Source organism: Apis cerana, linkage group LG3 (assembly GCF_029169275.1).
Source record: "Apis cerana isolate GH-2021 linkage group LG3, AcerK_1.0, whole genome shotgun sequence".
Taxonomy (NCBI): domain Eukaryota; kingdom Metazoa; phylum Arthropoda; class Insecta; order Hymenoptera; family Apidae; genus Apis; species Apis cerana.
The window spans coordinates 3991402-4016524 of NC_083854.1; the positions used below are offsets into that span (position 1 = coordinate 3991402).

General features: G+C 25.2%; 4 protein-coding genes across 9 annotated transcripts in view; 2 read left to right on the forward strand and 2 right to left on the reverse strand.

Annotated features, from left to right (window-relative positions):
• LOC107992549 (ATP-dependent DNA/RNA helicase DHX36) overlaps positions 1-12855 on the reverse strand; it is a 75542-nt gene extending 62687 nt beyond the window's left edge. The window contains exons 1-16 of one of the 4 annotated variants that reach the window (XM_017048483.2): positions 12559-12855; positions 12429-12456; positions 11560-12123; positions 11199-11388; positions 10947-11121; positions 10722-10870; positions 10517-10649; positions 10251-10446; positions 9895-10159; positions 9521-9813; positions 8998-9424; positions 8714-8922; positions 8547-8629; positions 8362-8453; positions 6402-8283; positions 1247-1983 (exon numbers count right to left, since the gene is read on the reverse strand). In XM_017048483.2, the coding sequence (XP_016903972.1) occupies positions 8187-8283; positions 8362-8453; positions 8547-8629; positions 8714-8922; positions 8998-9424; positions 9521-9813; positions 9895-10159; positions 10251-10446; positions 10517-10649; positions 10722-10870; positions 10947-11121; positions 11199-11388; positions 11560-12123; positions 12429-12450 (2895 nt within the window). In that variant the 5' untranslated portion in view covers positions 12451-12456; positions 12559-12855 and the 3' untranslated portion in view covers positions 1247-1983; positions 6402-8186. Of the gene's footprint in view, positions 1-1246; positions 1984-6401; positions 8284-8361; positions 8454-8546; positions 8630-8713; positions 8923-8997; positions 9425-9520; positions 9814-9894; positions 10160-10250; positions 10447-10516; positions 10650-10721; positions 10871-10946; positions 11122-11198; positions 11389-11559; positions 12124-12233; positions 12331-12428 lie in introns of those variants that run through there. The other 3 variants (XM_017048484.3, XM_017048482.3, XM_062072214.1) reach the window with 3 other exon arrangements.
• Positions 12856-12862: 7 nt separating this feature from the next.
• LOC107992551 (uracil phosphoribosyltransferase homolog) lies at positions 12863-18433 on the forward strand. 2 transcript variants are annotated; one of them, XM_062072278.1, is made up of 7 exons: positions 12863-13151; positions 13300-13342; positions 13734-13883; positions 13945-14089; positions 14169-14299; positions 14640-14703; positions 18144-18433. In XM_062072278.1, the coding sequence occupies exons 1-7, from the start codon at positions 13015-13017 to the stop codon at positions 18236-18238; spliced, it is 765 nt and encodes a 254-aa protein (XP_061928262.1). In that variant the 5' UTR covers positions 12863-13014; the 3' UTR covers positions 18239-18433. The 2 variants fall into 2 exon arrangements, with proteins under 2 accessions (XP_061928262.1, XP_061928263.1); XM_062072279.1 differs by having other exon boundaries at positions 13734-13856.
• A 399-nt stretch (positions 18434-18832) lies between these two features.
• Positions 18833-22640, reverse strand: LOC108003360 (SH3 domain-binding glutamic acid-rich protein homolog). 2 transcript variants are annotated; one of them, XM_062072283.1, is made up of 5 exons: positions 22501-22640; positions 21434-21616; positions 21121-21267; positions 20854-20894; positions 18833-20658 (listed from the first exon to the last, which is right to left on the reverse strand). In XM_062072283.1, the coding sequence occupies exons 1-5, from the start codon at positions 22543-22545 to the stop codon at positions 20496-20498; spliced, it is 579 nt and encodes a 192-aa protein (XP_061928267.1). In that variant the 5' UTR covers positions 22546-22640; the 3' UTR covers positions 18833-20495. The 2 variants fall into 2 exon arrangements, with proteins under 2 accessions (XP_061928267.1, XP_061928268.1); XM_062072284.1 differs by lacking the exon at positions 22501-22640 and adding an exon at positions 22157-22296.
• Positions 22641-23076: 436 nt separating this feature from the next.
• Positions 23077-24187, forward strand: LOC107992528 (large ribosomal subunit protein eL43). The gene is made up of 3 exons (XM_017048463.3): positions 23077-23218; positions 23730-23858; positions 24015-24187. The coding sequence occupies exons 1-3, from the start codon at positions 23216-23218 to the stop codon at positions 24159-24161; spliced, it is 279 nt and encodes a 92-aa protein (XP_016903952.1). The 5' UTR covers positions 23077-23215; the 3' UTR covers positions 24162-24187.
• The last annotated feature ends 936 nt before the right edge of the window (positions 24188-25123 follow it).

Sequence of the window (25123 nt, forward strand, 5' to 3'; positions counted from 1 at the left end):
GATCTGTAATTCTAGTTTGTCGAACCGCATTATCTTCCTCAAATGTTAAAGTTTTATCGAGACTGAAAGGTGTCCTATCATCCTTCGAACGACGATGCGCATATTTACATCTATGCATCATAGTACAACGATCAACCTTCCGATAAATTCGAGAGCATGAATAAAATCATACGAATAAAGAACGTCGCGGAATCATCGAGGAACCCGTTGACACGACAGAAGGTCGCGAGACGAGACGAGACGCGACGAGACGAGAATTTTACCAATTCTCGACATTTTTTATTGCACACCATCGTCGAGATTTGCCGACGTATTACTCGATGATATATTTTTTTATGACGCGAATAGATAAGAGGCGGGTGACGGCTCGGTCTTCTTTCGAAAGAGATCATCGACTGTATCAGTCATGATAAGGGATTTAACAGTCGCGCTAGTACGCGTTGTTAATTGCCATTTTCCTTCCTTTTTTTCTTTTTATTCTTTTTTTTTTTTGTTCGCGAAAAATCTCATAGTCTTCTGGAGAAATTTTTTTAAAGAATATGATATTTGATTATCTCGTATTTATTGTTGTTGTTGTTATCATTTTGGAGTAAATATTTTTGAAGTGATTGTGAATTTTGTTTACAACGAATCAAGTTCATTAATAATTTAAAAGATTCTGGATAGAAAGCAGAGATTTGGAATATTTGTGAAAAAGAAGGAGTTTCGTATTGGAGAAGTTCAATTGCGAGTGTGTAATTTATATCGTGATTCGTACCTGATTTCGTAAATTTAAAATTCTTCAAATATAAAATGATATCAATTCCTATTAAAATATATAAAATAATTAACCTCAAATCAATAAAATCAAATAAATTATTAAATATAAAATTAAATCCATACAGATAATATTTGTGTTTAATTTTTTTAAATTCTACAAATAAAATTCTACAAATAATTATTCCATATGAAATAACTATGCTCAAAAATACGTTGCTCGAAAGAATTACCTATTTAAGATTTTCCAAAAACATATATTATACTTTACAAAAGAATTAAATAAAATTCATAAATTTATTCTTTTAAAACATTATCATGCGTGACTCGATATCACATAATAAACAAAGCAATCTTCCAATTGTTCCGAGCAAAACGTATTCGTTAGCAAGTTTTTTCCGCATTTATCCACGAAATGAAAAGAAAAGAAAGAAAGAAAAATAAGGTTAAAAAATTAAAACGCAATGAGTAAAATATCGTAGCCACTTACCTGGGAGCATTGATGATCGGTCGGCCCATTGCCCGTTGCTGGCGCTTCTCGTTGCTGGGAAGGCGCAGGTAATCTTGGTCGCCAAAGAGGAACAGATCCTTTGAAATAATCATGTCCACCGTGTGGTTGCCGGTTATAGCTGCCCGCCTCTCTCTCTTATCTTTCTCTCACTGCCGAACCACGGGCTGAACAACGCACCACGACGACGACAACGACGTCAAACGCGACGGAATATCCTCACCTAAGTCCCGCCACCTCAACACGTCCGACGCGATTCTCAACGACGATTCACCACCGCGATCTGCTTGCTTTTGCTGCCAATCGTCAGCAAATGAACATTTTTTCCAGGTATTGCCGCGACTTCGTGCCGATTTTCTGTCCAAACACCTGGTCGCAAGCATTAAGTCCGGATAAAATTGATAATCAAAGATTTATGTTAGATAAATCTGGTGCACGAAGCACAATTGAGAAGCAAATAAGCTTTTCTTTTTTTGTTTTTTTTTTCTTAAAGATAATTTAAGAAAGATAATTTAACTTTATTAAAGTCTGTGTCAGGATTCTCGTGTCTTTGGTAAAATTCAGAAGTTCAAGAGACTATTAACGATATAAAACTTTACGAAGATTTATAAGAAAATGTTGATTAAGTGTTCATTAGTGTATCTTGATAAATTAAAATCATATCTGCAAATGGATGAGCAGAATTTTGTTGAAGTCCAGTAGTAATCGAGTTCACTTACCTAAAAAAAAAAAAGATGAATTAGTAATGAATTAAAAGAGAAATTGTGTTTTAAATTAAAGTTGATGAAAAATATGGGAATTGTTGCAAATTCTTAAAATTCTTTGAAATATTCTTTGAAACATTATCACAAAACAAGCTTTAGAAATCCCTATTTCACTACAGAATGAACTTCAAAGAGCAGAACTTATCAAATAAAGTTTACTTAATAACCTATTATTATTTTATCTAATTCTATTTTTGTTACAATACGAAATGATAATTGTATATAATAGAATAATAGAATTATAAAAAAAAATTTATTTAATTTTATAATATGATACTTAACATAAAGTTTGAAAATTTATTAATTTAATTTATTCTCAACAGACCTTGTTCACATTATAAATAATCCTAAATATATATTGATTATTATTTTTAGTTTTGAATTATAAATATAATCCATTGATATTTATTAATTTGTCTGTGCCATAAATGCTTAGAATATAGTGCATTTGCGCGTGGCTGAGAGAACGGCTTGCGTTCACGCGTTCATTCATGATCATCTATTAGCAGCACCGAAGGTAATCGTGTCCATTGGGTAATCCGTTACTAGAGATCGGTGCAAAAATGGGACATGCAAGCTTTTCACGCGAAAATAGTGGTTTTCTGATCGAATACACGATCATAATATATATTTCTAAAAAATCCAAATATTATTTTCTAACCTAAAACAAAAACTTTGTTGTTATTTTTCTTTTTCCACTCTTTTCTAAAGCTACATAACCGATATAATTCATTATTTTGATAGATTCATTAATTATTTTGAACATTTCGAGTCCTTATTTTCTATATTCTTTAAATACGCTTTATATATCATATAATAAATTAAATGCCTACAGCGTCATTCTTCTGATCGACAATTTTCAAATTGTCAAAGTATAATGTGTTAAAAGACTGTACCTGCTTTGACAAATACTGTTGATTTATAAAACATATAAAAAAAATGTATATTTTATTATTCCAAAAAGCATGATTCATCTTGCAGAAAGCCAAAACATAAAAATCGAAGCTTATTGTAGCTCGAAGTTATTCCAAACAGATCGCGAGGAACGTAAATAAAAAATGTTGCCAATATTTCTTACAGTGCAACATTTACCTCTTCCGAACGACAAAGAAGCATTTAAAAAATCCACTTCTATTTCGTGAAATAAAAATATATCGTATTAATAACATACAATATTTGTACATAAATTATATGTATCACAATATATAGGTCACCTATTTTTATTCAACACGTATGAAACACTATATTCGTGCCAATTGACTTCCGAATTCTTGGCATAATCCGAATCGTCGCCATTACACTGTGAATCGTTGATTATTTATCGAAATTTGTCAGTCGCTTAAAGTTGCGGAATCCTTTTACGATCGGGAACAAAGATGAATATGGTGGAGTCGAACAGGTCATATTATACGTCGTGTTTGAAGCTGATGAAGTAAATCGAGCGGATATACGCCGCGCGCATGAGAACTCGTCCCATATTTACATCGCGCCAATTTTCACCCGCCAACTGTTAAGCATTAGTCACGGATGAGTGGCACGTATACGAGGAACGCCTCGTGTATCGTAGATATCTTCCTCTTTCCCGGCCACAAGAAGCTTTTGACAAGCGTTTCTAATTAGTTGAGTCAAGTAATATGGTCCTAAGTTGCGATCAATCGATACTGTTTTAATTTCTTGGCTTCACATGCAAAATTACTGATCACAAACTAACCTTTCCACTTCCGTTCGATAGTTTCGTCAAGCGTATCTACCTTCAAACGTGAAATTATCGATATATCGATATATCGTCACGTGATGATCGTACTCGTCACGCCTACTAGTGGCGCAGGTCGAAATCAACAATATTAAGTAAGGTTATGATACGAAAAAAAGCTTCTAATTCGACTACAAGCATTGACCGAAAATATAACGTCGAAAAATAGATAAAAGAATCTCTAGAATGGATCTTTTTTATCGCTTTCATATGGCGTTAATGTTTTGTTTATCATGGACGCTAAAAATTCACATTTTTTATTAAATGTCTCAAACATTTTTGATTGCAACAATTTTGATGTGCGATTCACTTTGCTTTCCAAGAAAAAAAGGAAATAGAACTATATATTATTAAAATTTTTAATAAAGCTAAAGATATATATATATATATAGATGCATGTTATCAATGAGAATACATGATGATTAAGAACAATTATTTCATTGCGAGGAGTACGTTTTATGGGTGCAACGATCTACTAAACGACAAGATCAATGAACACGATTAGCCAATCGATAACTACGAATGAAATTACAACTTTGAATTTTGGTTTTCTATAAAATTACAACTTTAAATTTTCGACAAGTAACGTCCGATATTTAAAACGATATTTCGATAAATCTACCTTAACCTTATTTTCTTTAAATTAAAATTAATTTAAAAATCTATTGAAAAAGATCATGAAATTTATTAAATTTTACAAAAAAATTCTTGTATAATTAAAAATATCATTTAATAATTACATCATAAAATTATATATATTACTTTTTTAAATAATCCAGAAATTTTGTCACTTATTTCTTTCAAATAATATAAATGAATAAATTAAAATAAATTTTTCTAGATATTTGCTTTTTACAATATTATCTGAATATTTATACTGAATTTGCGAATAAATTAATTATTATGCAGTTAATTTTACGAATGGAACGGTAAAAGAAAAAGAAAGAATGTATGCGCGTGCGTGCATACACGAGATAAGAATAGACGAATGACAATGCACCGGGAAAAACTAATTTGGCACAGACAAAGGAAATATAAACAATGCAAATAACTGTTTGTCAAAATCAACCGCCAGTGTATAACTTAATTTTTCCACCTCCATACCAGTTAATTACTACAAAATCAAACGTGTGAACAGGGTAAAAACACGTACTTATCCTGATTTACTCGATTAGAATACACAAGTTAACCGGTTGGATTTGTTCCAAAGCGAAGTTGTTCCTTTCAACACTACAACTATCCGGTCTAATCGATGTTTTCGAGCATTGGGAATTAAATGTACATTTAATTGAAATAACTATCATTCAAAATACGTGTCAGGATTCAACATCGTTCCTTTTTGTCATTTACATTAATAATATTATTCATTTTGTAAATATTAGTAACTATAAAATTATCTTACATTCGTGAAGAATAAACTTTCTCGATAAAAAAAAACGAGTCAGTACTCTATATTTAGATGATCTATATTCGAACTTTTTTCCCGTTCAGTTATTCCTGTTTTAAATTCTTTTCCGAATTTCGAGAAAAGAAATTATATATTCATATATATATATATATAAATAGAAAATTATAGAAACAACATACAAAAAGATAAAGTATTGTCAACTCATAGCAAAGTCTATCATTCCTTGATTAGATACAAAATAATGACAGTAAAAAATCAAATTATTAATTTATTTTTTTCTTTATAGAATTCAATGTTTCTTAAAAATTTTCAAAATATAGATATTTTTAAAAAAAAATATTAATATTCAACAATTGTTCAATTAAGTATTGTTTAAAAAATATATTGTTACGATGTTTTTAATATCTACAGTAGGTAAGGTCAGCGTATTGGTGATAAGGTCATTGCAAGAATGACGTACGCGTCCTTCAGTTGTTCGTCCTCGAATGTAAAGGAATTAATTTTTAATGAGAAAATATCTGTTTCGTTGAATCTTGCGTAAAATTCTTACTACGCAACAATATTTTCACAAACACTTCAAAGATTTATTTATATTTTCGACTTAAATTTTAAGAATCTGGATTTAATTTTTCGAATAATTATTACAGTTTACACAGTTACCAAATCATTGGAGTCTACGTTTCAAGAATTTCAGAGAAAAATGTCGATATCTTTCCAATCACGATCAAGATATTCTCCAACAATAGGGCATTGACATACGAACAACCTTTGAACGAGAAAACACCGGTTGCAGTGAATGACCTTACGCCCTTGATATTCTCGAAACACGTTCTCTCTGTTTGAAACTCACATTTAAAACAAGTACTCACGCGACACGAAAGAGAAAACGAAAATTACCAAACACCGTAAAAGTAATGAAAAAATTAGGTCAGTTCGATGATATTGCCATAATGCATCGCAACATCCTACGAACAAGAATTCTTAAAATGGCACGACACATATTGCAATGAATGTTGGTATTTTCGAGAATTTCGATTATCGTAAATCGAAGATATTCGAGAATTCGAAATGGCGTCTCGAGATTTGAACATGTCTATCGAGATTCAAGCGAAAGGTTATATTTCTAATTCTACAAATTTCGAGAGAAAAAAAAAAAGAATTTAATGCAGTTTTGCAAGTTAATCTTATAATAAAATATCGGAAACTACTCACATAAAAAGCACGACAAATTCCAATGTTTCTCGTTGTTATCGCAGTTTTGATCAAGATAGTCCTCGAGTCCTCGATCATATACAGAATTCGAACAGAATTTCAGTAGGTCTTAAGTTCGATGTTGGCCGTAGCCGGTATCTTCGACCTCGTCGTCCTCGGCGTCGTCCTCCTCGTAGCTCCTGTCACACATGCACTGTGCATCGGCCACGAACATGCAGCCATTGCGCGGCACGCAGTCAATGAACCCGCATTGCTTTTCACCCGGAGTCTTTACTTTTTTTTTGCTTCTCAAAGCTCTGCACGCACTATCGCCGGCCTCTATCCGCGGATCTTCGGCTGCACACTCACGACATATATTCCGGTGGCGGTTTTACACGAGGAATACCCGACCCTCCCAGTGTCACTGATTCTCTTGCCTCTTCCTGCGCCGTGTCTTCGTTATCTCTTTCTTGCTCTCTCTCTTTCTTATATGTGTATATGTGTTACGCGGGTGCGCACGCGCGTGTTCACGTCTCTCCTCGCTTTCGCACGTGTATATACGTGTGTATATGTCGCGACGAAAATCCTTCTCTGTCTGTCTTTTATTTTTCTCTCTCCTTCTTCCTACCTTCGTATGGTCGTTCAGTGACCTGCTCTTTCTTTCTTTCTCTAACACCAATACACGCAACTACGATTTCTCACTAATTTTTCCTTTCTTTTATTACAAATCACGATTCAAGAAAATGTAAAATATGAATAATAAATGCCCGCTTAGACACGGGATAAAAGACCGTGGTGTCGTATCACGATCACTCGCACGAAGTGACTCGTATCGGAGTCTCGTGTCCCCCCCGAAATTCGACCACTGCTTCGCGACGCGACACTCGCGGCGGTCGGATGCAGACTGAATCGGACGCTACGTGCCTCGCTCGTGTATTGCCAGAACGTCCCTCTCCTAACTACCCTCCCTCTTTTTCACTCGTTCTCTTTCTCTCCCCCCTATTTCTCTTCGCGGTAGCTATCAGCTCGTGCCAGACCCGAGGCTCATTTTTATTTGCGATGCGCAAATGGTCAGAACGGAGAAGAGAAATTTATTATTGAAATTGAGAATCTTTTGTCAGACTTCCTTCTTTCATTTAATATTCGTGACTATTAAGAATCTTACTTAATGATATAAATCATTGATATATAAAATCAGAATCTCTGTTAAAAATAATTACGTTTTTCAATATATTATATTTCTTTTATTGCATTTCAAATTCTAATTAAATAAAAAAGATATTTAAAAATAACATATCATATATATTTTAAATATAATTTTTGATCATATAAAATAATTTATAGTTTTCATTTTTAGCATTTTCTTCATAAATCATTAATTTTTGGAAATTATATGTTGGTGATGCATAAGTGGTACCATTACTTATGTCATAAAATAACATTTTTTAAATATTAATCGTATTTTTTATATTTGAAAATATTATTAGATATATATCAATATGTAGTACTACATGTAATATTGTAGTGTATTACATTATGTATGTATTATATAATAGAATTTGAGTGAAATCGATATCTTTTGATTTTGTTTTCAAAAATTTTATTTTCTGAATATATATTACAAAACTGATATTTTTGATATATCTATTATAACTATAATAAAATTATACTCGATGAATTATTTCATTTGAATGTCTTAGATATTTATTTAATTCAGACAATGAAAAAGGGCATTAAAAATTCAAATTATTCTAGCTATTTTAATATATTCTAAAGCAATTATTATCGAAATTCATTATATTGTATTCAAACGTCGTCATACATATTATCTTCACAGTTTTGAATATTAGAATTACAAAATCCCATTTCCTCATCTTTTTGACAAACCAGATCTATAATAGCACTATGATCAACAAATAATATTAATACTTTTTATAAAAATATGAGAAATAGAAAAAAATATTTAAATGTTAAAACTTACTTTAATAAATCACCTTCAAAACTATTCCAACGTACTATTCCTGGATGTGTTATTTTATATTCTAACATATTATTAAATTGTTCTTGTAATTTCTGTAAAAAAATGCAAAATTCATTAATATAATCAATTCATTAAAATATTATTAAATATTATAAATTTTATATTATAAATATCTATTTTTATACTTGAATAAGTTGTGCAGTTTGCAAGTCGCATGCGAAGTTTTGACTACTTGCTAAACTAATAAAATAATTTCCTTTTTCTTTTTCTAAAAAAAAATTTAAAACATTAATATATATATATATATATATACATATTAATCATATGTTAATCATATATAAAAGTCACATACTTATAGTCATATTTGGAGCAGCAAATAATAAAATTGGTGCAGTAACGCATGTAGTGTCATGTAAATATATTGCTGTTGATAATTGCTTTGTAAAATATGTAATAAATGGACTAGGAAACTTCTTAACTTTATCGTTTACACTTGATGGATGTACAGTAACACTTCCATCTTCTGGAGTCCATGCAAGTGTTCCATTTTTTGTAACTCTTCTAAAAAATAATTTAAATTTTGCTATGAGTTTTATTTTTATTAATTGTTATTATAATTATTTGAAAGATACATACTTTATGATAGCAACATTGGGATATAATCCAGCACATACTATTGCTTTTACTAACATTGTATTTTTAGAATTCTTATTGGCATTACTATCGCTTGGATTTTCTGTTTCCATAAATTTCATTTGAAACAAATGTTGAGCAAACTGAGTTTTCATTTCAGAAAGAAGTTTGAGCGTATTAAAAGAAAGAAAATATTCTCTACAAAAAGAGCTTGCATAACCTCTTTTGTATGCAAGCTCAAATCCCGTTAATGCCTCAGATAATGCAATATGATCACTGAATTGTCCCATATTTAATTCAAGTTTCTTTTGATGTGCTTGATCTTCTTTTCCAAGAGGACAATAAAATGCATCTTTAAAACTAAGACTGGCTGCAATTGCAAAAACTGGCTCTACACATGAAAATAATGCTGCCCATATAATCATTTTTCCTAAGAAAAAATAAAAAATAAAAATAAAAAAATTTGTATTATGTAAAATTATTGATAAAAAATGATATAAAAGTATACTTGATATAAAAACATTACCTGTTCGTGGATCTAGTGGTAATTGAGCTAAATGATATCCTAAAGGAGTCAAATGTTCTTCATTATCTAATGCGTTTAAAGTTTGAAGTAGATCCAAAGACAAATCTATAGCTTTTGAACTTGGAGGATCCATAACACTAGCCAAAAAAGTTCTAGCTTTTCCTAATTGTAAAATTTTTATTTGCAAAATAACTTCCTCTAAACGCGCCCTTAACATTTCAGGCAATGGATATTGATCTAATGTCATCTCTCTAGCTTTAGAATACAAATGATAACAAATACCAGGTTTTACTCTAAAAAATATATATCATATTGAAGTACATATTTTAAAAAATATTTTAATTTTTTCTTTAAACTTTTTTGAAATATTTTACCTGCCTGCTCTACCTCTTCTCTGTTTAGCATTAGCTAATGATACCCATTCAGGTTCCAAAGTTTGAATATTTTTTTGAATATCAAATTTACCAAATTTCATTTTTCCACAATCAATAACATATACTACATCTTCGATAGTTATAGAAGTTTCAGCTATAGAAGTAGCAATTATAATTTTTCGAACTCCTTTAGGTGGTTCTTTAAATATGAGCTTTTGATCGATAGTTGGCATACGAGAATGAAGAGGATAAATAACATAATGACCTATAAAAAATAATTTTTTTAGATTTTCAAATTATAATGAAATCAAACAATTTAATAATAACATTAATTAAATATAATTAAATATACTTACTTTGTGAATAACATCCAGTATCTAACATCATTCTATTTAACTTTGTTATATCCATCATACCAGGAAGGAAAACTAAAATAGCTCCAGGAGCTTTTGTTCTACAAATATGTCTAATTAATTGTTCTATAAGATCAAGAGACATCATTTCACTGTATGGATTCCGTAATTGATCAATTACTTCTCTAGGATACTTCTTCTATAATAAACAAAAATAAAAAAGAAAAATGTAAACATAATAAATATAATAATAAAAGCAAATTATTTACCTCAGCTATAAGCTGTCGTATGTAAGGATCTAGTACATCATGAAATTCATCTCTTTTTTGCTGTACTTGTTTATATTTTTTTGTATGCTTTCTATAATCTTGAGGCAATGCAGCTGCTGCAGGAAATTTAAATCTAAAATTTAAATTATATTATTTAAGTTGCAATTATAGTCTTTATATATTTTTTTAATGAATATAAACTTACTCTGTAAGCATTAAAATATCTTCTAAATAAAATTCTTCCACTGGATAAGTAAAGCCTGGAATATGAATCATCGGACAATCATCATAATATTTTGAAAATCTTTCAGAATTAAGTGTTGCACTCATTAAAAGGATTTTTAAATCAGGTCTCTAAAAAATAATTTTATATAAGAAATATATAAGAAATAATAATAAATTTATTCTGAATCAAATTACTTTAACATACTTTAGGAATAATTAATTTCAACAAAGCAAGAACAAAATCACTTTCTGTAGATCTTTCATGAATTTCATCTAATATAATATGAGAAAATTCTTTTAAAGCGGGATCACCTTGTAAAAATTGCAATAGCATTCCAGTAGTACAAAATAATATACTACCTCTCTCTCTTGGCATTATTCTATATATAAAAAAATACAATGTAATTTTTCATAAATTAGATAAATTAATAGAAAAAATAAAAAGAAATTAACATACTTCTCAAGCCGAATTTGAAAACCAACAGATTTACCAAGATTTTCTGCTCTCTCAGTTGCTACTCTTTCAGCAACAGATATAGCTGATATCCTTCTAGGTTGAGTACAAATAATTCTTGTAATACTACCATTACCTTCTTCTATTTGTTCATCCAATATAAATTGAGCAACCTGTGTTGTCTTTCCACAACCTAAAATACATCTGTATAATAGCTGTATCTAATAATCCATTTAAAAACATATAAATACATATAAAATACATGCATTAAATAAATAGATAATAACATAAATATAAATAATCTTGTACTGTTTAAAAAGAATTATATTATTTATAATTAATTTTAAATAAAAAATAAACTTACCAGTTTCTCCACTTATTACAATAACTTGATTTTCTTTAATTAATTCTAATATCTCTGATCTTTTTTGATATGATGGTAATTTTGATCTAATTTTTATCATATCCATATATTTCTGTAAAGATTGTTTTGCCTTATATTCAGCTAATAACTTGGTATCTAACTCAATGTCTCTTTCTAATTTTGATTTAACCATTAAAGCTTTGGCAAGATTTTCTTGTATGTTACCAGATACCATATTTATGAATTTTCTTTTAAACTGAGAATCATGAATATGTATATATTTATTTTCCAATGTGCCATAGGTAACTTCAGTATATGCATTGTTATATAATTTATCATAATAATCTTTAGAATTTTCTAGCACATTTTTTATTTTTTCTTGAACATGTAAAGGTAATTTAACTCGAGATTCCTTTTGTTTAGCTTTTGCTTTAGCCTTATCTCTATAATAAAGCCCTATCTCTTTTCCAGATAACCAAGGTGGATGTCCTTGTCCTCTACCTCTTGCTCGATTACCACGTTCAAAGTGTGATCCACCAGGTTGAGAACTTTCGCCTCTACCTCCTAAATACATATATGTTAAAGATAAAATATACATGAAAATTAAAATATAAAAACTTAAAATCATAATTTTTAATATGCAATATTGATAAATATCAAAGCAAAAATCTAACCTAAATACTATTAAATTCTTATAAAATTTGGAAATAATAATTAAATATATTATAAATATTATGAATATTATTCAAAAAAGATAAAGTTATACGATATAATTTTAAAATAAAAAATAATTATGTGTATATATATGTATATATATATATATACATATACATATATATATATTATAATTTTCAAATAATTTTGCTTACCATGTTTACGTCTTGGATGCATTCTTCGCTGAAAAGAATGAAAAGAACCGATAAGCATAAAACATTCTTATTGTAACTAATCATAGATTATTACATTTTGTTTCCCATACAAAAGTTTTCAACTACTTACTTAAATATTGACAAATTCGGCGCTCTATTCGAAAACACTGTATCATTTTCACTAAAAATGTCTCTAAAGTTAAACGATTGGTGCATATTATATCCAACCAAGATTTAGCTTATACATTAATTGTTACTTTTTTAATATACAATTAATTTATTATATAAGATCAAAAAAATATTTTATTTATTTAAAAAATATTATTAAAAACTATTTGATATATGCTTAAATCAGACAATAACCAAAACTGAATTAATGTATAGTTATACTTAGATGGAAAATAATGAAAGCAATTTTCATCTCTCGAAACTACATTTTTCTCACTAGTATTATTTCTTCATAAAATAAAGTCTCTAGTGAGTTAACACGTAAATGGTTAGACATATCTGCCGATTTCTGTGCATATGTACAGTGAGCTTCGTTTAATTATCCCAAAGAGTAGTGCATGCATATAAGAAATCAGACATGGGTAGCACAGAGGTAACATCGGTTCCAAAAAGATTAAGCGAAAGCAATGATATCAATGATATTTATGGTCCAAACTTGAAAATTCTTCCATGTAATAATCAAGTAAAAGAATTACAAACTATATTGCGAGACAAGTAAGTAAATCGACGAAAAAAATTATTAGATTTGGCGTATACAAATATTTTTTTTTAGCATTAAAATGCCGGCATGATGCCGGTGTGTCATTGTGTCATTTGTCTTCAATTAAATAATTTAATGGACACGATGCATCTCCGTTTACAGAAATACCACGAGGAGCGATTTCAAGTTCTATGCCGACCGTCTGGTGAGTTTTTTTTATTTAATTATATACTTTGACACATTGTCATGTACTTTTAAAATAATTTTCATTTGTTTAAATTATTTATAATTGAAAATTCATAATTTTAAAAAAAATACATATTTAATAGAAACTCGATAATATCTTTTCTTTATGAATAAACTATTTCGTCAATCATTGTAAGAATTTCTTTACTCAAAATTTTATGTTTTCACATTATTATAAGAAAATATTTATTTAAGTAAAATTTACTTATATAATTATCGTGAGAATTAATAATTTTTTTTTCTATATTTATTTATATTAATATTTTTCTTTTGAAATAGATAAATCAAAATTGCATTAGATATTATATTTATAATAAAAATATGAAATTAATTAATAAATAAATTTTTAGATAAGGTTGGTGATAGAAGAAAGTTTAAATCAATTACCTTTTTCTAAATGTGTGGTAACTACACCAACTGGTGCCAAATACAATGGTTTAAAATATCAAAAAGGCAATTGTGGAGTTTCTATAGTAAGAAGTGGAGAAGCTATGGAACAAGTATATCATAAATTTGACTAACAATTGAAATTATAAGATACATTATTTTTTTTTTTTTTAGGGTTTAAGAGACTGTTGTCGTAGTATAAGGATTGGAAAAATATTAGTTGAAAGTGATGCAGATACACATGAAGCCAAAGTAGTTTATGCAAAATTTCCAGATGACATATCCGAAAGAAAAGTTTTATTAATGTATCCAATAATGAGTAGGTGTAATTTTAAGTTTTATATTTAATCTTTTCTATTCATTATATTATAAGATCAATGGTTTATTTTAAATGAAAGGTACTGGGAATACTGTGATAAAAGCAATTGCTGTCCTAAAAGAACACAATGTACTTGAAGAAAATATCATTTTATCAAATTTATTTTGTACACCAATTGCAGCTAAATCTCTAGTCACTGCCTTTCCTCAGGTCTGTATGTCTTTTTAAATATAATTATTTAATAGGATATTTTTTTTTATATCATTAAATTTCATGAAATTATCATGAAATATATCATAAAAATCATGAAATTATTTTTTATAATTTTTATTAAATATTAAATATTATTTATTAAATATTAAATGAAATTTATTTATAAGAAAATATTTTAAAGATAAATATTATTTATCTTTTTTTATATATTATTAATTTTAATCAATCTTAAATATAAATTATTTTATTATATATATTATATATACACTATAATAATAAATCAAAATTAGTACATTATATATATATATATATTTAGAAATTATATTCTATTTTACAGATGAAGATTTTGACATCGGAAATTCATAGCATTGCCCCAAATCATTTTGGACAGAAATACTTTGGTACGGATTAATTATATTTTATTAGCATAATATACATATAAATATATATATATAATATATATATACATATATCTAAACTAGTATTTATAATAGTTAAAACTAATAGAAAATCAGATGCAGAAGGTAACATGTTTGTTTAAATCATAATCATAGGGCATAATACAGTTTATAAAATAATTAATACAGAAAAAAATTGATATTCTGTTTATAACATTGTTATTACTAATTTTTATAAGTTATTTGATTTAATACATAAAAAATAATTTAAATATTGAACTTGAACATTGAACATCAAATAATTACATAATTCACAATTCATTATGTTTAATTCATTTTCACATTTCATTTTCATTACTTCTTTTTTCTGATAAATTTCCTAATCTAAAAATATTTTAATTTCTTAAAAAAGTAAAAAAAAATAAAAATTAATTAAACATACTTAATATATTTAATATGTATAGATTTTAGTATAAAAAATTTAATATGCAATTATAAAAATTAATTTAAACACACATATTAAACAAGCATAATTTTGCATAATTTATTTATTAACAACTCAAAGAATTTAATAAATTATTTAATTTTATTTCAGTATTGGTATCTATTATGTTTATAAATAAAATATATGTAAAAAATACATATATATATATAATATAAATAATTATGAAATTAAAATATATAAATAAAATATGAAAATAAAATATCTTTTAAAAACTATTAAAAATTTTACATAATTTCAATAATACTGTATTATGTCATAATTTAAAGTTTCGTAAAAGCATTTATCTTTATATATTTTACAAATTTATTTTTATAATATTGCCAAAATGCATAAATATATTTAAATGCATATTTTGAAGATTGTGGCATTTTGGAAATACTTTTAACATATGCTTCTTTATTTACAACTTATTGCAATTCTTAACTAATAAAAAAAGATTTTTGTTTGTTATCTTTAAAAACTTATAAGTACTGTTAGAAGCATATGATAAATGATTTATTATTCTAATTGCATGTATGTAAATATGTATGTATTTTATTTTCTATTAAAAAAATTTATTTATTTTCTATTCAAAAAATATTCTAAAACTTATAGTTGATATTTGTATTTATAAGATCATGTGAACCTTCTGTAGATTGATTTTCTGCACTTAATGACTGTAAGTAATATATAGATTATTATTCATTACTGCATAATATATCAATTTTTTTCTATTTTTTGCTCTAAATAATGTAAATTTTCAATATTTTCATTTTCAATGAAGCAAGTATTTCTATAGTAAAATATTATATTGCATTAAATAATGCGCAACATGTAATAATAATTTATTTTAAGTAATCATTTATTAAGCTTATAATTCAATGAAAAATAATTGTTAAAAGTTTAACTATAAAAAAAAAGATTAAATTTTAAATATTTTTTTAATTCAATAATTTAGTTTAGCAAAGTTATATATATGCGATGTGGGCTTTTAAAAATTTCATGAACAATTTTGTAAAATTACACAATTACAAAACAAATATTAATTTTTTTTTTTATTTTTTTATATCATTATAAAGTAACACATTAAAGTTACTATAAAGTAACTTATAAAATTTGTAATAATAACATAAATTTATAATATGAACTATGATATTAAAAAACTTATTAAAAAATTATTGGATAATTTCCAATAATTTCATATAATTGTAACAAAGAGTATAAAATAATGCATAATATTGTCTAAATAATGACACAATTTTTACTTAATAATTAACAGTACAATTTGCATAATTATTTAGCATACATTTTACAAGTGCAAATAGTTATCCTAAGATAAATTTCTTTAAAATAGTTATATAATAATAAATAAGAAAATTATTAAGGTACTTTATTTTTAAGCATACATTTTAAACTGGATTTAATGAGTATTGCAAAACGTATTTAATATTAATATTATTTATTACTATACTTATTAAGGAATAATATACCTATATATATTGGAAACAAAATCCAATCATGAAATATCAATTAATTAGTTTAATCATTTTGTTTTTCAGTTTGTACATAGTAAATAGTATTGTATGCTGAGATAGATATGTATTTTATTGTAAACACAGTTCATTACAATGAAATTAATGAAAATAAGACAAAAGTAAAACATTTAATATTTATAATGAAACATAATATTTTGCATCAAACATGTTTGGCATTAATAATTATTGCATTTCAATTTTTTTCGTATAATAATATCAATTGTTGATTCTAATTTTATTTGTTTTAATGCACTAACACATGTGTGAATAAGTACAAATATTAATATAATATCTAATATAGAAAAAAATATATAATTTCTTTAAAAACATACATTAAAATAATGTATGACAATGTTACTTACCAATACTAATATTATACATGATTTCATTTTCCATGAATCATATATATGTGTAACTAGAATAATTTGCCAAGTAAAGAATCATTTTTAGAAAATATATGCAAATATTTGCGAATAATGAAAATTAAAAGTTTTTGAAGCTTATTACTTATTATTTATATTTAATCAAATTTTTTGTGTAACTGCTGAATGGTATCTAGAATTGATGATGCAGCTTTTAAATAATTTTTGTGTTCATATATAATTATTATATTATCCTTATATTTTTTTTATTTATTTTTTTCTTTATTTTCATTTTTTCTTCTCTTTTTTTTCTTTTCTTATTATAAAACATACAAGGTTTAAACTTTGAAATCATTATAATATTAAAAGAATTTACCTTGTAATGTGCCTACAAAAAGAGCTGCATTACATTATCTAGAACTGTGATTTTGAGAACCATATGTGCATTATATTATATTATTTGAGTGTACACAAATGTCTATTATTGCGAACAATATTTGTGCACTTATTATACTGTAAGTTACCTCAGAGTACTTTTCAATATTTAATAGTACTATTTGCATTCGCAATAAATTTATATTAGTGAAAATATATTGTATAATATGTATACTTTAAAAAATATGAATAAAATTTCACAGTAAATACGAATTACCTAACATAATCTAAAATAAATAAAACTTTATGAAAAATGATATATGATTTATTTTTTTATTCGTTTATAAATATAAATACATATATATATATATATATACATACATACATACATACATATATATATATATATATATATATATATTACTTTTTTGTTACTATTTTAAAAACAAATGTGATAAGAACAAATCTAATGTTTGTTATTTATGTAAAATAATATTTTTTTATAGTTGTAATTTTTTTTTATTAAGAAATTTGATTTAATTGCATTTAAATAAATTTTGAATTTGTTTAAATATTATTTTTAATATTTTATAAGAAAATATTTAAAATTTTACTTATTGTAGATAATTATCTTATAGATAGTCTACATAAATATTTCAAAAACACGTTGAAAATTATTGTTTTCAGGCTGTTCTCGTTTCATCGTAGGAGAGACTACAAACGAACAAGAAAAAGATATTGGAAGAATGCGTCATGAACGTTATTTAGATGTTATAGTTTAATTTTATTTTTTAATAAATTTCACTTGACAATAATTATTAGAAAACTTAGAAATATATTTCTCAATGTCATTATGCCATACCATTAAAATATTTAGTTAATTTACGATATAATTATAATTATTAGCTAATTCATACATTAAATTTGAACAATTTATAATTGTTTCTAAATGTATTTCTTAATATAATATTCAAAAATATTTAAAATTGTATATGTTTTATTTTTATACTTATTGACATTGTTAAATGGAAAGTAAATATTTATTTTCAAAATTAAATTATAATTGTATTTGAAGAATATATATTGTTAAATAGATTTTTGTATATAAAATTTATGCATAAAAATATTGCGAAGTATATTAATTTGATAGTTATTAAAGAAAAAAGAATATATAAGATAATATAAAACAAAATTGAAATTTACTTACCAAAAAACATTCCTAGAATAAAGAAAATCAATTTGAAATTTTTAAAATTTTAGATTAATAACAAAATACTTTACACAAAATTTATAAGTGTTAGTATTTTATAAAATATTTATGTATATAGTGCAATTATAGATGAAAAATGCTCTATATACAAAATTATTTAGACAAATTTTTTAAACTTCTATTATAATATTTATTAGTAAATTTTTATATGTATGTAACAATGTATGTGATTGACATGATTTATATATATCATGTATAATGAATATTGTTTTTGTAAATATATATTTCCAATACATAATGTTAAAATTTATTAACTGTGATGCTCTTGTCCAACACCTATTGCTCATAAATATATATAAATATTATTCTATGTATAATAAGAATGTGATGGACATTTTTCGCATGTATAAAGCTTTTTAATTTTTTTCCTAATTTAATTTTAATAATATATATTTGATATTTAAAAGCCACAATATACTATATTAAAATTAATCAGGCTTTTTATCTCTTGCACATATATAATATAATGAATTTCATACATTACATCTTTTCTTCTTATCTATCTTATTATAAAATTTGCATAAAGCTTCGAATTTGTTCGTGATTAATACCCGTCTATTATCTATGTGATCAGTAAATGAGTATATCATAAAACAAATTATGAATATAACGATGTATAATTAAATATATATAATTCATATCAATTTTTATAGAAACAATTGTAAATAGGCCTTCGAAAAAGAGTTTAAAATCGTTCATATTTCATTAATTTTTATCTCATAAGTAAATATTTCCGGCATGAGAAAAAAATAAACAGTTAGCTACGGAACATTTATAAAAATTAGGTTATAAATATAATCATAACACATTATAATCTTGATAGATATATATCACGTAAAACTAAGAAATTTCATATTAGTCCTAATTTTCCAGGAAGTAATTATTCAAAATTTAGTGTAAAGAATTATTTTAGGATGTATTTCACCATAAAGAATCGTTGGTGCGTATAATATCGATACAAACTATTATAACTAATTGTGTCGTCTTTTATAGGAATTGCATTTTATGCAAAACTGAGTGTTGTACTGTCCGAACTTATTGTACAATAAGATACCATTTTAGAAATTATTGTACAAACTCAAATAAACGATAATAAAATTTAAAATTGAATTAATATAAATGGAAATAATGTTTTTTAGTATAAATGGTAAATATATATGATTTGTAGTTTGGGTCACTGACAAATACACAAGAATACTTGATAAATTCGTATAAACAATTTAATGTAATTATAAAATGATTATTAAATAATAAATTTGAAATTAAAATAAAAATAATTTTTTATAAATAGGATGTATGTATCTATCTAAAATTTATTGTTAATTTTTAACAAATAATAGGACAAAAAAAAGGTATTCTCAATACTGAAAATGTATTACTCCTAGCACATTATTAGAGTTGTGTTTAAAAAATAAAGAATTAAATTACAATATAAATAATGTAAAATATCAGTATAAGAAATTAAAAAATTTATATTATCTACTGATATGAAGAAGGGTAAAATTCATTATTTTCTAGTCAGACCTATAAAAAAATCTGATGATGAAAACATACTTGATTTCAAATATAAAATATTTCTATAAAAGTATCGCTTTGTTTATACTGTTTGTTCAATACACTTTCTGCAAAACAGAAATCTTATTTTGGCAGTACCTTCACTCAGCCTTAAAAATATGATAAATATAGCTTTTATAAAATATCCTTATCAGTGGAAAATTAAGGATGTCAAAGAAATATAAAATATCCCACAATTATATGGGTTTATTCTTCTATTCTTCTTTTTCTTGGTCATCAGATTTTTCTTCATTTTTTTCAACATTTTCTTCCGTATGTTCTGCAGATTCTTCAGTATTTGTTCCACCATCATGTTCTATAGATTTAGATTCATCTGACTGTACATTTTCACTTGGTAAAGTTGTTCTTTTTTCAACACTAAGAATAATAAAAATAAATAAATAAAATAAAATAAATTTTTATTTTCAAAACAATTTTTTTATATATAAATAAAATGATTTATATATTATAATATATAACAAGCATATATTTACAGTAATAATAATTATTCAATCTATATGATTAATCACAAAATTATGCAATCTACATAATATATATTTCTATAGAACTTACCTTTCTGTCTCTACTGCAGTTGCTTCTTTATCTGTAGAGGGCTAAAATAAACATGTAGTAGTTAATACAGACAAGTTACAAATTTAGTACCAAGGACAAAACACCGGCAAATAAACATAACTAAGATGATTACAAATCAAATTCTCTGAAGTAAAGTTAAAAAAAAACATATTACATATAATGATATAAGTACATATAATATAAAAAATAACATTTAACATATTCTCTAGAATTTCCAGATAAAATATAATTATTAATAATATTTACCTCTCGACTTGTAGTATTTCCATTTTCTTGAATTTCCTTACTTTGATTTAAATCATGTACATTTTCTTTTGCACTAACAGGTGGTGCTACTTTTAAAAATTCTTCCAATTCATCTATTTCATTTGCCAAATCAAAATCTTCATAATCCTATGGAATGATTCATTATAAATATTTATAGTTTAAGTAAAAGTCATTTAAAAATTTTTTATTTAAAGTTTTATTTATAAAAATTTTATATAAATAATCAAAATATTATCTTTTATTATTATTATCATGAAATTATAAGATTCAGAATTTGTATAACAATAATTACCCCGCAATATTCTTCTTCATTAAATATTTGTGGAGGTAATGGATATTTACTTTCTCTCGCGATACTATTAGCTTGCATAAATTCTTTTTCCATTTCTTTCCCTGGTTCCGTTATATCAATTGTTTCGTATTCTACATTTTTGCTATCTAATATCATTAATACCCGTTGTTGCCTTTTTTTTACCTAAAAAAAAAAAAAAATGAATTCAATATATTTATACTTTATTTGAAAATTATTTAATTTTAATATATTATTATTTAACAAAAGATAAAGTTTCGAAACTTGATAAACAAGTTATTATTTCATGTTTTGATGCAATATAAAGCAATATATCGATTCGAACAAAACATATGATCATGTCGTTATGATCATATCAATGATTATTAATAATAAAATTTAGCTTAAAACTATTGAAAATATAGCTGAAAACTACTAAATAATAAACTGAATAAAAAATGAAATAAAAATTTAAAAACATAATGTTTAAAAGCATAAGTATTCGTTATAATGAGAAATATAAACACTAATCAAAAAGTTCGATTATTCAAAACCTGAGAATATCATTCATAAATATTTTTTCATTTGTTAAATTAATTTATAAATTCATTTTCAGATTTTATTCTTCACATTTTCATTGTTATATATGCATAAATTTCATAAACTTGATATAATATAAAATATATTATTCATTTGATATTATTTTGTTAATTGAATCTAACATACGTTTTTCCTGATACCAAATGTATCCAGTCAGAAGAAAATCGCATTTTGATAGACGCGTAGTATGAATCGTTTCAATCGATAAACTGCATCGCGTGTCACATTTAATAAAAATCTCCAATAAATGACAGTGTCCGATTAATAATTGACATTTCGACTATGAAGTTTATTCAGTGTAATCCGATACAATGTAGACGTGAAATATCGTTAGAATTCAGGTGCCCGGTAAATCTGGCATTCAAGTCACATACATACACGAATTCACATACACACACACATTCTCTCTTCTTTTTTGTTCCTAGCTCTCGGATAAAATATTTTTATATTCTTTAGTTTTTCGCACTCACTTCTTTGTTTCCGCTGATGCCCGATATGTAGATTTTAACGACCATCGTTAGTCGATGCTTTCGTTACTAATTGACACTCTCGCACTTCTGTTCGATATGTGCCACGGTTAGCGGTTTCGCGAAGTGATAAGCGATCAGTGAATCAGTATAGGCTATTAGTTCACAGATCACCAACGGGGAGCAACACTGATTTAACACGTACGGGCTAGTCTGGGATCCACTAGCTACGTCATTTCAGGCCGGTTTTCGAGAGTTCTCATGCACGTTTGCACAACTTATCCTTTTTTCTACAACCACGATCGAACTGAGATAACAGAAATCTCTATACTAACATAACTTGATCGAAATATAACGGTTTCGTATTAAGGTCAACTGCGCAACTACCTGTCCGTGAAAATTTTTTGACTAGAATAAGATTGCATATTCGCCGTACTTGTACATCTTCGTATTAAATAAATATTTTTAATACAATTGTGATTTATAATTTAATTTCGATGATAGATTTTATGCAATAATAAAGCAAAATATAATGTTTATTTAATTACGCGTGAACGAATTCGTTTATTATCTCTTAATGCACAATTTAAATTCGCGCTTTTCATGAATGCGCCATTTCATTGTGATTTCCGGTGACTGAGACGCGCAATGAATATTGGACTTCATAGTGCTTTCTTCTTTTCCGGTTCTATTGGAACGTATCTCATATTTGTGCAAAATGGTAAAGATTGTTATTCAAAAATATTTTATAAATCTTATTGAAATATTGATGAAATTAAATGTATTAAATATTGAAAAGTGTCATTGATAAAGTATTTATATGTATATTGTGATATTTATTTATTGGAAACAATAATTTGTATAAAAATAGTGATTTTAAAAATATTTAGTGCATCTTCATACTAAATTAATCATTATGAAGTTTAAATTATAAAATTTTTAATCATTGTAATAAAAATTAAATAATATGATATATTTAATTTGCTTTATAATAAAAATTTATTACGAAAAATAATATAAACAATTAAATTTAACCTATTTAACCTATTATTTATATTAAATGAATAATTTCTAATTTAAAAAATATTTCTTACAATATCTAATTATATCAAAATTTCATGTCAATAATCAATATTTGTTCTATCATTATGATTATTATAATTTATAGACATATTTAGATTATAAAAGATAGAACTATTTAATTTATAAATGTACTTGTTTTTATTCATTAGGCAAAACGCACGAAGAAAGTTGGAATCACTGGTAAATATGGTACTCGATATGGTGCTTCTCTTAGAAAAATGGTCAAAAAAATGGAAATTACTCAGCATAGTAAATATACTTGCACATTTTGTGGCAAGGTATTAATTAATTTTATATTTATAAATTTTATATCTTTGTGTGGAAATATATATATATATATTCCGTTATATATCATAATTACTATATAAATATATTTTAATAAAAATCATTAAATATATTTTTTTTATATGTAAATTTTATTTTTTTTGTGGTAGGATGCTATGAAACGAAGTGTTGTGGGTATTTGGTCTTGCAAACGATGTAAAAGAACTGTTGCTGGAGGTGCATGGGTATATTCAACAACAGCTGCTGCTTCTGTCAGATCTGCAGTAAGAAGATTACGTGAAGTTAAAGAACAGTAAATAAATTTAAATGAATTTCATATAAATATTTAGTCTATTTTATTTTACCTTTTCTACTATTAAAAATTTATAAAATATTAGTGAATTAAAATTTAAAAAAATGAAAATTATTCATGTATTATTTTGATAAAGAAATAAACAAAAAAATTCATTTTTATTAGATTTAATAGATTCATGACAATTTAATACATGATACATAAGACTTAAATTTTTATTAATATAAGAGTAGAATTTTCATATTATTTATTAGAAAGAATTATTTAGAAATTACTTTAGAGGCACATCAAAACTATGATACATGTACTTATACTTACATATTTTCTGTTTTATAATATATATTAAATTTTACAGAATTCATAATCTTATAATTTTTTAATGAGACTTTTTTTTATAAAAATGAATATATATTATCTTTAATAAATTAATTAATGATTAAAAAAATATGGAATTTTTTAGAAAACTATTAATTAGATTAAATGTTATATATATATATATGTTAAACTTAATGGAACATATGTATTTTATTGTCTTTAAAGTTATTTATTTAAATGTTTAATTCTCATAAATAATAGAAAATGTAGACTTTTTTATTTAAGCAATATATACACTTGTTATACATTGCACATAAATTTATATGCAATAAATTTAGAAATAAATTTCATGAATTTGAATATCTATGCCAATAAGTAATTTTTAATGTTTCAATGTAATTCTTACAATTATTTTCATTAATATAATTTTTATAAATAATTCTAAATATTAGCCTAAAATGAAATAAAATAAAAATAATAAAACATAATAGTTTACATATGATTCATTCACATATAATTCGTTGAATAAGTTATAAGATAAAAATTGTTTACAATTATAGACTTTTTCTATATTTTGTGCACTTGAATTTAACTAAATTTTATCAATTCAAATAACTAACAAATTATCTACAAATTCTGCTAATATGATTA